At 43.8% G+C, this 18,722-nt stretch overlaps 2 protein-coding genes across 2 annotated transcripts in view; both read left to right on the forward strand.

Moving 5' to 3' along the window:
• The first annotated feature begins 1,134 nt into the window (after nucleotides 1-1,134).
• LOC100976475 (ankyrin repeat domain-containing protein 18B-like) overlaps nucleotides 1,135-18,722 on the forward strand; it is a 64,849-nt gene continuing 47,261 nt past the window's right edge. The window contains 2 exon segments of the mRNA XM_055117828.1: nucleotides 1,135-2,755; nucleotides 12,291-12,405. Coding sequence (XP_054973803.1) covers nucleotides 2,550-2,755; nucleotides 12,291-12,405 — 321 coding nt within the window. The 5' untranslated portion in view covers nucleotides 1,135-2,549.
• Nucleotides 1,139-2,202, forward strand: LOC117981759 (uncharacterized). The gene is given in 2 exon segments (XM_055117827.1): nucleotides 1,139-1,901; nucleotides 1,904-2,202. Coding segments are annotated over 2 exon segments (1,062 nt in total).

Here is an 18,722-nt window from a genome sequence, read left to right on the forward strand (position 1 = left end):
TGTTAGACAGTTGTTCACAGTATACTCCTGTAATCCTTTTGTATTTCTGTAAAGTTGGTAGTAATGGCTCTGCTTTCATTTATTATTTTAGTAATTAGTCTTTCATCTTTTGCTCAGTCAATATAGTGAAAGGCTTGATCTTTCAAAGAATCTATGTTTATTTATTCTACTGCTCTCCAACATTCTATTTTATTGATTTATGCTCTAATTATGCTCTTTATTATTTCTTTCCTTCTGCTAGCTTTGGATTTAGTCTTTTTTTTGTTTTCTTCCACTGCCTTTAGGTATAGAATGAGGATATTGATTTGAGATTTTTTCTTAAATGTAGTTGTTTATATCCATACATTTTCCCTTGAACTCTACTTTCACTGCATTCAATAAGTTTTGGTATGTTTTGTTTTTATTTTAATTTGTCTCAAGATATTTTATAATTTTGCTTGTGATTTATTTTTTCACTCACTGGTAGTTTAAGACTGTATTGTTTAATTTTCACATTTTTGTGAATTTTCCAGTTTTCACTTATTTATCTGTTGTTTCTTCCATTGTGGTTGTAAATTATATTTTGTATGATTTCAAACTTTTAAAAATGATTAGGACATATTTTGTGGACGAAGATATGGCCTATCCTAGAGAAAGTTCCATATACACTTGAAAAGAATGTATGTTCTGCTGTTGTTGGATGGACTGTTCTGTATATGTATATTAGCTCTCAATGGTTTATACTGTTGTTTAAGTCTTGTATTTCTCATAAAGCTTCTGTCTGGTTTTTCTATCCATTAATTAAAATGAGGTATTGAAGTGTCCAACTGTTACTATAGAACTGTGGGTTTATCCTTTCGATCCTGTTAATTATTTCAGCTTTACTGAGGTGTAATAGAGAAAATTGTACATGTGATGCGTTTATACACACATTCTGAAATGATTACCAAAATGAAGTCAATTAACATGTTAATTACCTCACAGAATAGTTACCTTTTTGTGTGCATGCCTGGGATAAGAAAACTTAACTCTATCCCCTGTGACTGCAGAGTGGCCATTCCAGCTGCTCCAGGCTCCAGCAGAGGAAGACCGGGTCAGGTGGCACCAGCAGGAGGGCCCTCAGGTCTGGCGCGCACGCATTCCAGAGGCCACCCAGACCATGCTCCGCCGCCTGGGCGCCCAAGCTGCAGTCGCCCTCTGTGTGCAGGCAGCAGCTGCCTGGCAACCTCCGAGCCCACTCGCGCTCCCAGCATCGCAGAACCAGGGCCAGGTGTCCCAGTGGCTGCAGCCAAGCCAGCATTCTGCCCGGCGGCGGCTGCACAGGGGCAGAACCGAGAACCCGCCGCTCAACCCCACACGGGGTGACTGCCGAGTGCCCATGCCAGCGGCCCCAATCCCCCTCAGGTGGAGGAGTGGGCGGGAGGCACGACCTGGGGGCCCTCAGGCTGGGCGCGCTGGCGATCCCGAGGCCGACCAGGCCATGCACCTCCAGCCCGCCTGGGCACCCAAGCTGCAGCCGCCTTCTGTGTGCAGGCAGCAGCCTCCAGGCAACTCTCGAGCCCGCCCGCACTCCCCACATCTCAGAACCAGGGCCAGATGTCCCTGTGGCTGCGGCCGAGCCAGGCGGTCTGTCCTGCAGCAGCTGCACAGGGGCGGGAACCGGCCCTCAGCCCCATCCCCGGTGGCTGCAGAGGGCCCCTGGCTAGAGGTCTCGAGCTCTGGCAGAGGAGGAGCCGGGTAGGGGCAGGGTCTGGCGGGCTCTCAGGCCAGGGGCACTCGCGATCCAGAGGCCGCTCAGGCCATGCTCCACCACCTGGGCGCCCAGCTACAGGCGCCAGGCAACTCCCAAGCTGGCTGGCGCGCCCAGCCTCGCAGAACCGGGGCTAGATGTCGCTGTGGCTGCGGCCAAGCCAGGCGGTCTGCCCGCGGCGGCTGCACCGGGGCAGGAACCGACCCTCAGCCCCATCCCCGGTGGCTGCGGAGAGCCCCTGCCAGCGGCCCCATCTCTCTTCGGAGGAGGAGAGGAGCGGGAGTCACGGCCAGGCGGGCCCTCAGGCGGGAAGGGATGCGCGCCTGCGATTCCGGGACGTCCTGCGCGAGCCCAGGAGAACCCGCAAGCCAGCGGCGCCTGCGCCCGAGCTGCAGCCGCCCTCTGCCGTCCACGCGAGCTCGAGAGCGGCTTCCGGAGTCTGGGCTAGCGCCGAGCTGCAGGCGCGCGCCTAACCGCTTTGCTGGGCTCAGGCGGTCTGAGAGGTCGGAGCACCCAACTGCTGGCGCGCGAGTAACGGCTTAGTTAAGCTCACTCGGTTTGAGAGGTCGGAGGCTGCGAGTGTCGCTGCTGAAGGCTGTGGTGGACCGGGCTGGATCGCGGATTCTGAGCTGCATCGCGGGGTTGGGGGTGGATCTTGGGTTTGGGGGTGGATTGCTGGTTTGGTGGTGGATCTTGGATTTAGGGGTGGATAGCGGGGTGGGGAGGGGAATCGCGGATTTGGAGCTTGGTCGGGGTGGAAAGGCCACGAGGAGCCGCGGCGGCTCAGGAGCGGGTGGTGGGCGTCTGAGAAGTCGCCACCATGAGGAAACTCTTCAGTTTCGGGAGACGCCTGGGCCAGGCGCTCCTGAACTCCATGGACCAAGAGTACGCGGGTCGGGGGTACCACATCGGGGACTGGGAACTGCGGAAGATCCACATGGTGGCCATCAAGGGCGACGCCGCGGAGGTGGAGCGCTGCCTGACTCGCAGGTTCCGGGACTTGGACGCCCGCGACAGAAAGGACAGGTAGCGGGGGCTCAGCCCGCGGTGGGAGGGGGCCCCCAGGCCCGGTTTCCCCGCAGCGCCTGAGGCGGGGGCCTTGGAGGTCGCCGGGCCCTCGAGCCGCGGAGCCAAATGGAGCCTCAGCTGCTTTCCATCCCTGGCAATTTCCCGCCTGTAGCGCTTGGTGGATAATTTGCGTGATTTAACTTACAAAGTTAAGTATATCCATGTTTAAAACATGGAGCCATATACATGATAGGGAGGTGCCTAATGAGAACTCATTCCCATGTCAAAAATACCATGAGCCATTTTCAGTAGGCGAAGAGTTCTCAGATTAAACCCTGTGTGGGTTTTACATCCGAATCCACCTAGGTAGATAGGTTCTTTACTGGGGCTTCTTAGAGGGACACTTGGAAGTGGGAGGTGGGTTCCTTGAATGAGAAGACTCAGTTTTCTCAAAATGTGAGCTCTTAATATGTTTATCAGTTTTACATAAACCGAATGAAAATATCAAGGTTTTATCATTTTTGCATGACACTTGCTGTCTATCTTACCATTGTGATGACATTTAAAAATGTTTATAATGGAGTGAAAAAAGACTTGCTCTTCTAGATATCAAAATGTGCTATTCTCACAATTATTTACTAACAGCTAAAAACACATATAAATAAATGGAACAGAATAGGAAATCCAAAAACACTGAAATATATGTAAGATATATACACAGGGATTAATAATAGTAACATTTCAGATGAGTAGGAAAGGATGAGTTATTAATAAAATGCCTGCTATGTGAAGAAAACTAATGAAATTTTATGTCGCAAAAATGAGTTCCCAATGAAATTCCGACTGAAATTTTTACATATGCAAAATGAGAAAAGTACCAGAAGAAAACACAAAGACTTATTTATACAGATACATTTTACGTTAAAAGAGGCCTTCCTAAGAATGACCTTACAAGCAGGCATTCTGAAGATTGATTTAGCAAACTAAAATTAAAATCCCCTGTGTATCAGAAAAAAATTAACAAAAGATAATTTCATGTGCGTCCGTGTGAAGAGACCACCAAACAGGCTTTGTGTGAGCAACATGGCTGTTTATTTCACCTGGGTGCAGGTGGGCTGAGTCCGAAAAGAGAGTCAGCCAAGGGAGATAAGGGTGGGGTCGTTTTATAGGATTTGGGTAGGTAAAGGAAAATTACAGTCAAAGGAGGTTTGTTTTCTGGTGGGTAGGAGTGGGGGTCGCAAGGTGCTCAGTGGGCAGGAGTGGGGGTCGCAAGGTGCTCAGTGGGGGTGCTTTTTGAGCCAGGATGAGCCGGGAAAAGGACTTTCACAAGGTAATGTCATCAGTTAAGGCAAGGACCGGCCATTTACACTTCTTTTGTGGTGGAATGTCATCAGTTAAGGTGGGGCAAAGCATATTCACTTCTTTTGTGATTCTTCAGTTACTTCAGGCCATCTGGGCATATACCTGCAAGTCACAGGGGATGCGATGGCTTGGCTTGGGCTCAGAGGCCTGACATTCCTGCCTTCTTATATTAATAAGAAAAATAAAACAAAATAGTGTTGAAGTGTTGGGGCGGCGAAAATTTTTTGGGGGGTGGTATGGAGAGAGAATGGGCGATGTTTCTCAGGGCTGCTTCAAGCGGGATTAGGGGCGGCGTGGGAACCTAGAGTGGGAGAGATTAAGCTGAAGGGAGGTCTTGTGGTAAGGGGTGATATTGTGGGGATGTTAGAAGAAACATTTGTCGTATAGAATGATTGGTGATGGCCTGGATACGGTTTTGGATGAATTGAGAAACTAAATGGAATAACAGAAGGAGAAAAACAGGTATAAAAGGTCTAAGAATTGGGACGACTCAGGATATCTGATTAGAGAGTGCCTAAGGAGATTCAGCATAGTCCTGCCAGCAAAGATTATTTATTTACTTCAAGAGTTAAGAGTGGCAGTTTGGGGATAGCACCAGGAGATATAAGCTGTGATGGCTTGGAAAAACAGTGTAAACCGGCAGTGTAAACAAGAGCAGGGCATGTATGAGTAGTTGAGAACGGTGAATAGGAGTATGACTAGACAGAAGATAGTAAGGATGACAAGTTTTTTTGGGGGCACAGTCTAAGTTGGTCTGGTGTCTGGAATGAGACTGGGGCCTAATAAAAAGGAGCGTCTATATAGGAGCTCAAATGGGCCGTACCCTGTAGCATTCCGAGGACAGGCCTGAATTCTGAGAAGGGAAAGTGGTAAAAGTATTGTCCAGTCCTTTTTAAGTTGGTGGCTGAGCTTGGTGAGGTGTGTTTTTAAAAAACCTTTAGTCCATTTTACTTTTCTTGAAGATGGAGGACCATAAGGGATATAAAGGTTTCACTGAATACTAAGAGCCTGAAAAACTGCTTGGCTGATTTGACTAATAAAGGCTCGTCTGTTATCAGACTGTATTGAGGTGGGAAGGCTAAACTGAGGAATTATGTCTGACAGAACGGAAGAAATGACTGTGGTGGCCTTCTCAGACCCTGTAGGAAAGGCCTCTACTTATTTTGAGGGCCTCTAAAAGTATTAAAGCAGCGGTAGCCACTTCACGCAGACATGAGGGCTAGGCTAAAACAGTAAGGTCAAGTTGTTTGGACAGAAAGGCTACAGGGTGTGGTCTTGGCTCTTGTGTAAAAATTCTGACCGCGCTAACCATGCCTAGGAAGGAAAGGAGTTGTTTTGTAGAAGGTGCTTGGGTTTGAGAGTCAGTCGGACACGATTGGCAGGGAGAGCACGTGTGTTTTTATGAGAATTATGCCGAGATAGGTAACAGTTGAGGAAGAAATTTGGGCTTGATTGAAGTAATGGGGGCTGTCTGTGAAGCTTTGCGGCAGTACAGCCTAGGTAATTTGCTGAGCTTGATGGGTGTCAGGGTCAGTCCAAGTGAAAGCGAAGAGAGGCTGGGATTAAGGGTGCAAAGGAATAGTAAAGAAAGCATGTTTAAGATCTAGAACAGAATAATGGGTTGTAGAGGCAGGTATTGAGGATAGGAGAGTATATGGGTTTGGCACCACGGGGTGGATAGGCAAAACAATTTGGTTGATAAGGCGCAGATCCTGAACTAACTTGTAAGGCTTGTCTGGTTTTAGGACAGGTAAAATGGGGGAATTGTAAGGAGAGTTTTTAGGCTTTAAAAGGCCATGCTATAGCAGGCGAGTGATAACAGGCTTTAATCTTTTTAAAGTGTGCTGCGGGATGGGATATTGGCATTGAGTGGGGTAAGGGTGATTAGGTTTTAATGAGATGGTAAGGGGTGCATGATCGGTCGCCAAGGAGGGAGTAGAGGTATCTTATACTTGTGGGTTAAGGTGGGGTGATACAAGAGGAGGACTCAAAGGAGGCTTTGGATTGGGAAGAAGGGCAGCAATGAGATATAGCTGTAGTCCAGGAATAGTCAGGGAAGCAGATAATTTAGTTAAAGTGTCTCAGCCTAATAAGGGAACTGGGCAGGTGGGGATAACTAAAAAGGAGTGCTTAAAAGAGTATTGTCTAAGTTGGCACCAGAGTTGGGGAGTTTTAAGAGGTTTAGAAGCCTGGCTGTCAATACCCACAACAGTTATGGAGGCAAGGGAAACAGACCCTTGAAAAGAAGGTAATGTGGAGTGGGTAGCCTCCGTATTGATTAAGAAGGGGACGGACTTACCCTCCACTGTGAGTTACCTAAAGCTCGGCGTCCGTGATGGTCTACGGGGCTTCTGAGGCAATCAGGCAGCGTCAGTCTTCAGCCAGTAAGCCAAGAAGGAGTCAGTCAGAGAGCCTTGGGCCAGAGTTCCAGGAGCTCTGGGAGTGGCTGCCAGGTGAGTTGAACAGTCCGATTTTCAGTGGGGTCCCACACAGATGGGACACGGCTTAGGAGAAATCCTGGGCTGCGGGCATTCCTTGGCCCAGTGGCCAGATTTCCAGCATGTGTAGCAAGCTCCTGTGGGAGGAGGTTCTGGAGGAACGCCTGGCTGCTACAGTTCAGGCGTTTGGAAGTTCTTGTGCGCTGGAGATGTGGCTGGGGTTTGTCTCACAGTGGAGGCAAGGAATTGCAACTTTTTTCTATTATGGTACACCTTGAAGGCGAGGTTAATTAAATCCTGTTGTGGGGTTTGAGGGCCGGAATTTAATTTTTGGAGTTTTATTTAATGTCGGGAGCAGATTGGGTAATAAAATGTATATTGAGAATAAGACGGCCTTTTGACCTTTTAGGGTCTAGGGCTGTAAAGTGTCTCAGGGTTGCTGCCAAACAAGTCATGAACTGGGCTGGATTTTTATATTTGATGAAAAAGAGCCTAAACGCTATCTGATTTGGGATAAAGAAAAAGGAGCATTAACCTTGACTATGCCTTTAGCTCCAGCCACCTTTTTAAGAGTAAATTGCTGGGCAGGAGAGGGAGGGCTAGTCATGGAACGAAACTGTAAGCCGGACCAGGTGTGAGGAGGGGAGGTGATAAAAAGATTATAAGTCATGAACTGGGCTGGATTTTTATATTTGATGAAAAAGAGCCTAAACGCTATCTGATTTGGGATAAAGAAAAAGGAGCATTAACCTTGACTATGCCTTTGGCTCCAGCCACCATTTTAAGAGTAAATTGCTGGGCAGGTGGGGGAGGGCTAGTCATGGAACGAAAGTGTAAGCCGGACCAGGTGTGAGGAGGGGAGGTGATAAAAAGATTATAGGGTGGAGGAGCAGAGGCTGAGGAAGAATTGGGACCTAGCTCGGCCTGGCGAGGAGCAGCCTGGGGAGGAAGGGAGAGGTCAGATGGGTCTGTAGAAAAGGAAGATTAGAAAGACTCAGCAACACTTGGGGTTGGTACTGAGGGGACAGGCGGGAGGGAAAGAAGGAAGATTTGGGACGAGTTGCACTGGGCACAGAGACTAGGATGGGACTGATGTGTAAAAGAATGCCTGGACGTCAGGCACCTCAGACCGTTTGCCTATTTTATGACAAGAATTATTTAGATCTTGCAGGATGGAAAAATTCAAAGTGCCATTTTCTGGCTATTTGGAACTACTGTCGAGTTTGTATTGGGGTCAAGCGGCATTGCAGAAGAAAATAAGGCATTTAGGTTTTAGGTCAGGTGTGAGTTGAAGAGGTTTTAAGTTTTTGAGAACACAGGCTAAGGGAGAAGAAGGAGGAATGGAAGGTGGAAGCTTACCTTTAGTGAAGGAGGCAAGCATAGAGAAAAGAGTAGAGACACGGAGAAGGGGTGGGGGGTTCTTGCCCTCCAGAAAAGCAGAGAAGGGGTTGGGGCACAGAAATAAGGGATTGGGGCACAGAGATAAGAGGTCAGGGTGCGGAAATAAGGGATTGAAGCACAGAGATAAGAGGTTGGGGTGCGGAAATAAGTAATTGGGGGGTTCTTGCCTCCTAGGAAAGCGGGACTTGCTGCTAAGGGTGAAGGAGAAGGGGTTGAGGGGTACTTGCCCCTGCCCCAGGAAAGCAGGACTTGCTGCTAAGGGTGAAGGAGAAGGGGTTGGGGGTACTTGCCCCTGCCCCAGGAAAGCGGGACTTGCCGCTGAGGGTGAAGGGGAAGGGGTTGAGGGGTACTTGCCCCTGCCTTAGGAAAGTGGGACTTGCCGCTAAGGGTGAAGGAGAAGGGGTTGAGGGGTACTTGCCCTTGCCACTAAGGGTGAAGGACCAAGGCAGGCGTCCCTACGTGGTCTGACACCCTTGAAACGTGAGTGTATAATCAGAGAGGCGTCTCTGCAATGATTAAACACCAAGGGAAGGCTGCCTTCCTAGTCCATGACCGGCGCCGGAGTTTTGGGTTCACGGATAAAACATGTCTCTTTTGTCTCTACCAGAAAATGAAAGGAATTGAAATTAAGAGAAGGGAGAGATTGAAGTGTGGCGCCAAGATTGAAAGGAGAAAGAGGTTGAGGGATAGTGAGGGAGGTTGGAGAAGAGAGTAAAAAGAGGCCGCTTACCGGATTTGAAATCGGTGAGATGTTTCTTGGGCTGGTCGGTCTGAGGACCCGAGGTCGTAGGTGGATCTTTCTCACGGAGCAAAGAGCAGGAGGACAGGGGATTGATCTGCCAAGGGAGGTCCCCCGATCCGAGTCACGGCACCAAATTTCATGCGTGTCCGTGTGAAGAGACCACCAAACAGGCTTTGTGTGAGCAACATGGCTGTTTATTTCACCTGGGTGCAGGTGGGCTGAGTCCGAAAAGAGATTCAGCCAAGGGAGATAAAGGTGGGGCCGTTTTATAAGATTTAGGTAGATAAAGGAAAATTACAGTCAAAGGGGGTTTGTTCTCTGGCGGGTGGGAGTTGGGGTCGCAAGGTGCTCAGTGGGCAGGAGTAGGGGTTGCAAGGTGCTCAGTAGGGGTGCTTTTTGAGCCAGGAAAAGGACTTTCACAAGGTAATGTCATCAGTTAAGGCAAGGACCGGCCATTTACACTTCTTTTGTGGTGGAATGTCATCAGTTAAGGTGGGGCAAGGCATATTCACTTTTTTTGTGATTCTTCAGTTACTTCAGGCCATCTGGGCGTATACGTGCAAGTCACAGAGGATGCGATGGCTTGGCTTAGGCTCAGAGGCCTGACAGATAACACACCTGAAAAATATTTACCATATATATTTTTACTAATATATAAAAATATGTATTCAGATGAAAAGTGTATCTTCATCCTACAGGGAATTTATTCTTTATTATATATAATATATATATTACTGATTATATGTATAACAAATTGTATTACTAATATAATGTTATATATATCAGTTATATATATATACAGATAAAAAGCACAACTTTATTTTACAGGGAATTCTTTCCAATCAAATCCAAAAGAAAAGAACTCTAAAAGTGAGCAAAGTACTTTTTGCAGATCCACAAGTTACTTATGTACATAGGAAAAATTCCTTAGTGTTTCTCATAAGAGAATTTAAGTTAAAAGAGGAATGAGACTGTTTTCCATCCACAGTGTTTGTAAGAATAAAGAGCAGTGGCACTTACACTGCTGCTTCAAGTTTAACTTGCTGATGACTTTTCAAGTGGATAATTTGGAGATAATTACCACATTTTAAAAATGTATATGCCCTTTACCCATCAATTCCATTGTAATAAAATACCTTCAGAAAATAGAGATACATGCACTTTTTTCCCCAGCATTTATGTTAACAAGAACCCATAGAATGGATATGTGGCCATTGAAGGTGGCAATAGGTAGAGAAATATGTTGATGTGTGAAAATGCATTTTGTTACAGCCAGTGAGGAAAAAGAAATCAGTTTGCTTGCACGTACACACAAACATACTATGGTCTGGTGTTAGGCAAAACTATGTACAAAATAGGATAAAATTTGTAACTTCTGAGCATTTGTATTTTAAAGTTTTTTGTTCCTTTTTCTTACGTTTGATTTCTGAAGTGAGCATTTATAAAATTTCTAGTAAAAATATATTATTAATGGAATAAATTTTGGGAAGAGAGAAATGTGAATCTTGTATAGATAAAAATAATTTCTCACTATTTTTTATCATTATTATTGTGAGGGTTGTTATCTTGTTTGAACTTTTAGCTTCTTCAGAAGTAAAAAGGGAATCTTTTTATCTGCTTGCAGATTTTATGTATATACTTTATTATGTGTATATGTTTTTCTTATGTATAGATTCATTACATATAGGCAAACAATGATAGATTAATAATTTCATTATAGTTGTAGTCTTATAAAAATAACAAATAGCAAATATTATTACTATCACAAAAATATTGGTTTACAGAAGTTGTATTTAAAAATATTGAGCTCCCCAACTCTATTCTATCAATCCATTTATTCATCAAACATAACCTGAATATGTTATGTAGCAGACTTTTTGCACTATCTCCCAGGACCCTTCCATACTTAAAAACTTTGTTTACCTGTTCTGCCTCAGCAAGATGAGAGATTTAAAATGGGAATAGTAGGACTTAATCTTATTGAAGCTTTTCCTCCCACCTTTCAAGCAAAAGCATTTCTGAAGGTAGAAAACAATAAGAGATAAGCTTTAACTGCCCTTTTGAAAATTTATCAGTCTTAAATACTAATATTAATCATTGGAAAGTCTGATTTGCATGTATTCTGTAAATCTAAGTGTTCACTAAAATGAGCCATACCTGTTCATCTCAATCATGAGTTTCCTTTAGCTTCACGGTTTTTTTGTTTTGTTTTCTTTTGTTTGAGACAGAGTCTTATTCTGTCGCCTAGGCTGGAGTGCAGTGGCGTGATCTTGGCTCACTGCAACCTCTGCTGCCAAGGTTCAAGTGATTATCCTGCCTCAGCCTCCTGAGTAGCTGGGATTACAGGTGCTTGCTACCACGCCCAGCTAATTTTTGTAGTTTTAGTAGAGACGGGGTTTCACCATGTTGGCCAGGCTGGTCTTGAACTCCTGACCTACAGATCCACCCACCTTGGCCTCCCAAAGTGCTGGGATTACAGGCATGAGCCACCGCACCCGGACAGCTTCACATTTTTAAAAATCAGAGTAAGAAGTAATTTGTTTTAAAAATATGTTGTTATTTCAGTGCTCTTTCCTCATGGTACTTTTAGGAATTAAAATGTATTTAAGTGTCAATTAGGTGCCTAGAACTGCCCTAGACCTGCTGCGTATACAGTATTCTACTTACTGTAAGGCCTCATGGATTGTGTGATACCCTACTATTTTCTATATTAAGAAGATGATTTTTAAATGCTACCAATTATAGTTATAAAAAATTATGAATTATAAATACTGTTCCAATATCAGATATTCTGAAATGTGACCTAATCTTTAAATCATCCTGCAAAATAGCAATAATTGTATCATTTTACTTAATTAAAATGTTTTTGTTAAGGAGTAGTAATAGTAATAATTATAACTTCTGGCTGAGTGCGTGGCTCACAGCTGTTATTCCAGAACTTTGGAAAGCTGAGGTGGGAAGTTCCCACCATGCTAGGAGTTTGAGACCAGCCTGGGCAACAAAGTGACATTCCTACTCTACAAAAAAATTTTTAAAATTAGCTGATCATGCTGGTGCTCTCCTGTAGTCCCAGCTACTCAGGAGGCTGGGCAGGAGGATTGCTTGAGCCTGCGAGTTCCAGGCTGCAGTGAGGCATAAATACACCATTGCACTCCAGCCTGGGCAACAGAGCAAGACTGTCTCAACAAACAAAAATCTAACAATTATTGAGTTGTTGCTTGTTCTGGAAGTGGTTCTAAATGCTTTACATAGAGTCTCATTTAAGCATCACACTGGTGTCTTGTGAGCTAGCTGCTTTGTCATCTTTATTAATGAGGAAATTCAGGCACAGAAAGGCTAAGCAATAGCTGGTATGTGACCGAGTTCAAAGTGGAACTCAAACCCTAGTTGAACTGAATCCAAACACCAAGCTTATTCTATCCAAATAGGCTGCTGTTTCATTAAGGTAGGGAGCAGTAAGAGCTAATAAATATTGTACTTTCTTCAAAAGAAAATTGTTTGTTTTGAAGGCAGAGGAATAACATGCCATTCAATGTATACAATTACATGAACCATTGTAGGTTTTGAGATACTGCACTACATTTCCTGAAAACTCCTCTCGCTCACTTAGGACTGTTCTACATTTGGCCTGTGCCCATGGCCATGTGGAAGTGGTCACTCTCTTGCTGGGGAGAAGATGCCTGATTGACATCTGTGACAGACTAAACAGGACGTCTTTAATGAAGGTACATAGTAGCCAACTCTTTCAACATGAAATACATTTGATTTAAATACATAGAATTAAAATGAATTTTATTTTATTATTATTATACTTTAAGTTTTAGGGTACTTGTGCACAATGTGCAAGTTAGTTAACATATGTATACATGTGCCATGCTGGTGTACTGCACCCATTAACTGGTCATTTAGCATTAGTATATCTCCTAATGCTATCCCTCCCCCCTCCCCCCACCACAACAGGCCCTGGTGTGTGATGTTCCCCTTCCTGTGTCCGTGTGTTCTCATTGTTCAATTCCCACCTATGAGTGAGAACATGCAGCGTTTGGTTTTTTGCCCTTGCGTTAGTTTACTGAGAATGATGATTTCCAATTTCATCCACGTCCCTACAAAGGACATGAACTCATCATTTTTATGGCTGCATAGTATTCCATGGTGTATATGTGCCAAATTTTCTTAATCCAGTCTATCATTGTTGGACATTTGGGTTGGTTCCAAGTCTTTGCTATTGTGAATAGTGCCACAATAAACATACGTGTGCATGTGTCTTTATAGCAGCATGATTTATAATCCTTTGGGTATATACCCAGTAATGGGATGGCTGGATCAAATGGTATTTCTAGTTCTAGATCCCTGAGGAATCGCCATACTGACTTCCACAATGGTTGAACTAGTTTACCGTCCCACCAACAGTGTAAAAGTGTTCCTATTTCTCCACATCCTCTACAGCACCTGTTGTTTCCTGACTTTTTAATGATTGCCAGTCTAACTGGTATGAGATGGTATCTCATTGTAGTTTTGATTTGCATTTCTCTGATGGCCAGTGATGATGAGCATTTTTTCATGTGTTTTTTGGCTGCATAAATGTCTTCTTTTGAGAAGTGTCTGTTCATGTCCTTCGCCCACTTTTTGATGGGGTTGTTTGTTTTTTTCTGGTAAATTTGTTTGAGTTCACTGTAGATTCTAGATATTAGCCCTTTGTCAGATGAGTAGGTTGCGAAAATTTTCTCCCATTTTGCAGGTTGCCTATTCACTCTGATGGTAGTTTCTTTTGCTGTGTAGAAGCTCTTTAGTTTAATTAGATCCTATTTGTCAATTTTGGCTTTTGTTGCCATTGCTTTTGGTGTTTTAGACATGAAATCCTTGCCCATGCCTATGTCCTGAATGGTAATGCCTAGGTTTTCTTCTAGGGTTTTTATGGTTTCAGGTCTAACATTTAAGTCTTTAATCCATCTTGAATTGATTTTTGTATAAGGTATAAGGAAGGGATCCAGTTTCAGCTTTCTACATATGGCTAGCCAGTTTTCCCAGCACCATTTATTAAATAGGGAATCCTTTCCCCATTGCTTGTTTTTCTCAGGTTTGTCAAAGATTAGATAGTTGTAGATATGCGGCATTATTTCTGAGGGCTCTGTTCTGTTCCATTGATCTATATCTCTGTTTTGGTACCAGTACCATGCTGTTTTGGTTACTGTAGCCTTGTAGTATAGTTTGAAGTCAGGTAGCATGATGCCTCCAGCTTTGTTCTTTTGGCTTAGGATTGACTTGGTGATGCGGGCTCTTTTTTGGTTCCATGTGAACTTTAAAATAGTTTTTTCCAATTCTGTGAAGAAAGTCATTGGTAGCTTGATGGGGATGGCATTGAATCTATAAATTACCTTGGGCAGTATGGCCATTTTCACGATATTGATTCTTCCTACCCATGAGCATGGAATGTTCTTCCATTTGTTTGTATCCTCTTTTATTTCCTTGAGCAGTGGTTTGTAGTTCTCCTTGAAGAGGTCCTTCACATCCCTTGTAAGTTGGATTCCTAGGTATTTTATTCTCTTTGAAGCAATTGTGAATGGGAGTTCACTCATGATTTGGCTCTCTGTTTGTCTGTTATTGGTGTATAAGAATGCTTGTGATTTTTGTACGTTGATTTTGTATCCTGAGACTTTGCTGAAGTTGCTTATCAGCTTTTAAGGAGATTTTGGGCTGAGACAATGGGGTTTTCTAGATATACAATCATGTCCTCTGCAAACAGGGACAATTTGACTTCCTCTTTTCCTAACTGAATACCCTTTATTTCCTTCTCCTGCCTAATTGCCCTGGCCAGAACTTCCAACACTATGTTGAATAGGAGTGGTGAGAGAGGTCATCCCTGTCTTGTGCCAGTTTTCAAAGGGAATGCTTCCAGTTTTTGCCCATTCAGTATGATATTGGCTGTGGGTTTGTCATAGATAGCTCTTATTATTTTGAGATACGTCCCATCAGTACCTTATTTATTGAGAGTTTTTAGCATGAAGGTTGTTGAATTTTGTCAAAGGCCTTTTCTGCATCTATTGAGATAATCATGTGGTTTTTGTCTTTGGTTCTGTTTATATGCTGGATTACATTTATTGATTTGCGTATATTGAACCAGCCTTGCATCCCAGGGATGAAGCCCACTTGATCATGGTGGATAAGCTTTTTGATGTGCTGCTGGATTCGGTTTGCCAGTATTTTATTGAGGATTTTTGCATCAATGTTCATCAAGGATATTGGTCTAAAATTCTCTTTTTTGGTTGTGTCTCTGCCCGGCTTTGGTATCAGGATGATGCTGGCCTCATAAAATGAGTTAGGGAGGATTCCCTCTTTTTCTATTGATTGGAATAGTTTCAGAAGGAATGGTACCAGTTCCTCCTTGTACCTCTGGTAGAATTTGGCTGTGAATTCATCTGGTCCTGGACTCTTTTTGGTTGGTAAGCTATTGATTATTGCCACAATTTCAGCTCCTGTTATTGGTCTATTCAGAGATTCAACTTCTTACTGGTTTAGTCTTGGGAGGGTGTATGTGTCGAGGAATATATCCATTTCTTCTAGATTTTCTAGTTTATTTGCGTAGAGGTGTTTGTAGTATTCTCTGATGGTAGTTTGTATTTCTGTGGGATCAGTGGTGATATCCCCTTTATCATTTTTTATTGCATCTATTTGATTCTTCTCTCTTTTCTTCTTTATTAGTCTTGCTAGCGGTCTATCAATTTTGTTGATCCTTTCAAAAAACCAGCTCCTGGATTCATTAATTTTTTGAAGTGTTTTTTTTTGTCTCTATTTCCTTCAGTTCTGCTCTGATTTTAGTTATTTCTTGCCTTCTGCCAGCTTTTGAATGTGTTTGTTCTTGCTTTTCTAGTTGTTTTAATTGTGATATTAGGATGTCAATTTTGGATCTTTCCTGCTTTCTCTTGTGGGCATTTAGTGCTATAAATTTCCCTCTACACACTGCTTTGAATGTGTCCCAGAGATTCTGGTATGTTGTGTCTTTGTTCTCGTTGGTCTCAAAGAATATCTTTATTTCTGCCTTCATTTCGTTATGTACCCAGTAGTCATTCAGGAGCAGGTTGTTCAGTTTCCATGTAGTTGAGCAGTTTTGAGTGAGTTTCTTAATCCTGAGTTCTAGTTTGATTGCACTGTGGTCTGAGAGATAGTTTGTTATAATTTCTGTTCTTTTACATTTGCTGAGGAGAGCTTTACTTCCACCTATGTGGTCAATTTTGGAGTAGGTGTGGTGTGGTGCTGAAAAAAATGTATATTCTGTTGATTTGGGGTGGAGAGTTCTGTAGATGTCTATTAGGTCTGCTTGGTGCAGAGCTGAGTTCAATTCCTGGGTATCCTTGTTAACTTTCTGTCTCGTTGATCTGTCTAATGTTGACAGTGGGGTGTTAAAATCTCCCATTATTATTGTGTGGGAGTCTAAGTCTGTTCGTAGGTCACTCAGGACTTGCTTTATGAATCTGGGTACTTCTGTATTGGGTACATGTATATTTAGGATAGTTAGCTCTTCTTGTTGAATTGATCCCTTTACCATTATGTAATGGCCTTTTTGTCTCTTTTGATCTTTGTTGGTTTAAAGTCTATTTTATCAGAGACTAGGATTGCAACCCCTGCCTTTTTTTGTTTTCCATTTGCTTGGTAGATCTTCCTCCATCCTTTTATTTTGAGCCTATGTGTGTCTCTGCATGTGACATGGGTTTCCTGAATACAGCACACTGATGGGTCTTGACTCTTTATCCAATTTGCCACTCTGTGTCTTTTAATTGGAGCATTTAGTCCATTTACATTTAAAGTTAATATTGTTATGTGTGAATTTGATCCTGTCATTATGATGTTAGCTGGTTATTTTGCTCGTTAGTTGATGCAGTTTCTTCCTAGCCTCAATGGTCTTTACAATTTGGCATGATTTTGCAGTGGCTGGTACCAGTTGTTCCTTTCCATGTTTAGTGCTTCCTTCAGTAGCTCTTTTAGGGCAAGCCTGGTGATGACAAAATCTCTCAGCATTTGCTTGTCTGTAAAGTATTTTATTTCTCCTTCACTTATGAAGCTTAGTTTGGCTGGATATGAAATTCTGGGTTGAAAATTCTTTTCTTTAAGAATGTTGAATATTGGCCCCCACTCTCTTCTGGCTTGTAGAGTTTCTGCCAAGAGATCCGCTGTTAGTCTGATGGGCTTCCCTTTGTGGGTAACCCGACCTTTCTCTCTGGCTGCCCTTAACATTTTTTCTTTCATTTCAACTTTGGTGAATCTGACAATTATGTGTCTTGAGTTGCTCTTCTCGAGGAGTATCTTTGTGGCATTCTCTGTATTTCCTGAATTTGAATATTGGCCTGCCTTGCTAGATTGGGGAAGTTCTCCTGGATAATATCCTGCAGAGTGTTTTCCAGCTTGGTTCCATTCTCCCCGTCACTTTCAGGTACGCCAATCAGACATAGATTTGGTCTTTCACATAGTCCCATATTCCTTGGAGGCTTTGTTCATTTCTTTCTATTCTTTTTTCTCTAAACTTCCCTTCTCACTTCATTTCATTTATTTCATCTTCCATCACTGATACCCTTTCTTCCAGTTGATCACTTCGGCTCCTGAGGCTTCTGCATTCTTTACATAGTTCTCGAGCCTTGGTTTTCAGCTCCATCAGCTCCTTTAAGCACTTCTTTGTATTGGTTATTCTAGTTATACGTTCATCTAAATTTTTTTCAAAGTTTTTAACTTCTTTGCCTTTGGTTTGAATTTCCTCCTGTAGCTCGGAGTAGTTTAATCGTCTGAAGCCTTCTTCTCTCACCTCAGCAAAGTCATTCTCCATCCAGCTTTGTTCTGTTACTGGTGAGGAACTGTGTTACTTTGCAGGAGGAGAGGCACTCTGCTTTCTAGAGTTTCCAGTTTTGCTGCTCTGTTTTTTTCCCCATCTTTGTGGTTTTATCTACTTTTGGTCTTTGATGATGGTGATGTACAGATGGGTTTTTGGTGTGGATGTCCCTTCTGTTTGTTAGTTTGCCTTCTAACAGACAGGACCCTCAGCTGCAGGTCTGTTGGAGTTTGCTAGAGGTCCACTCCAGACCCTGTTTGCCTGGGTATCAGCAGCGGTGGCTGCAGAACAGCAGATTTTCATGAACCGCGAATGCTGCTGTCTGATCATTCCTCTGGAAGTTTTGTCTCAGAGGAATATTCGGCTGTGTGAGGTGTCAGTCTGCCCCTACTGGGGGGTGCCTCCCAGTTAGGCTGCTTGGGGGTCAGGGGTCAGGGACCCACTTGAGGAGGCGGTCTGCCCGTTCTCAGATCTCCAGCTGTGTGCTGGGAGAAGCACTGCTCTCTTCAAAGCTGTCAGACAGGAACATTTAAGTCTGCAGAGGTTACTGCTGTCTTTTTGTTTGTCTGTGCCCTGCCCCCAGAGGTGGAGCCTACAGAGTTAGGCAGGCCTCCTTGAGCTGTGGCGGGCTCCACCCAGTTCGAACTTCCCGGCTGCTTTGTTTACCTAAGCAAGACTGGGCGATGGCGGGTGCCCCTCCCCCGGCCTTGCTGCTGCCTTGCAGTTTGATCTCAGACTGCTGTGCTAGAAATCAGTGAGACTCCGTGGGCATAGGTCTCTCCGAGCCATGTGCGGGATATAATCTCCTGGTGTGCCTTTTTTTAAGCCCGTCAGAAAAGCGCAGTATTAGGGTGGGAGTGACCCGATTTTCCAGGTGCCATCTGTTACCCTTTTCTTTGACTAGGAAAGGGAACTCCCTGACCCCTTGTGCTTCCCGAGTGAGGCAATGCCTCGCCCTGCTTCGGCTCGCGCACGGTGTGGCGCACCCACTGTCCTGCACCCACTGGCACTCCCTAGTGAGATGAACCCGGTACCTCAGATGGAAATGCAGAAATCACCCGTCTTCTGCGTCACTCATGCTGGGAGCTGTAGACTGGAGCTGTTCCTATTCAGCCATCTTGGCTTTTCCACCGAATTAAAATGAATTTGTCTCATTTAAATTAGCTAGTTGGTGGAACCTGTGGAATATGTATTTTGAATTATTAGAATTTATAGTCTAATTTTTTA

This window comes from Pan paniscus, chromosome 11 (assembly GCF_029289425.2).
Source record: "Pan paniscus chromosome 11, NHGRI_mPanPan1-v2.0_pri, whole genome shotgun sequence".
Taxonomy (NCBI): domain Eukaryota; kingdom Metazoa; phylum Chordata; class Mammalia; order Primates; family Hominidae; genus Pan; species Pan paniscus.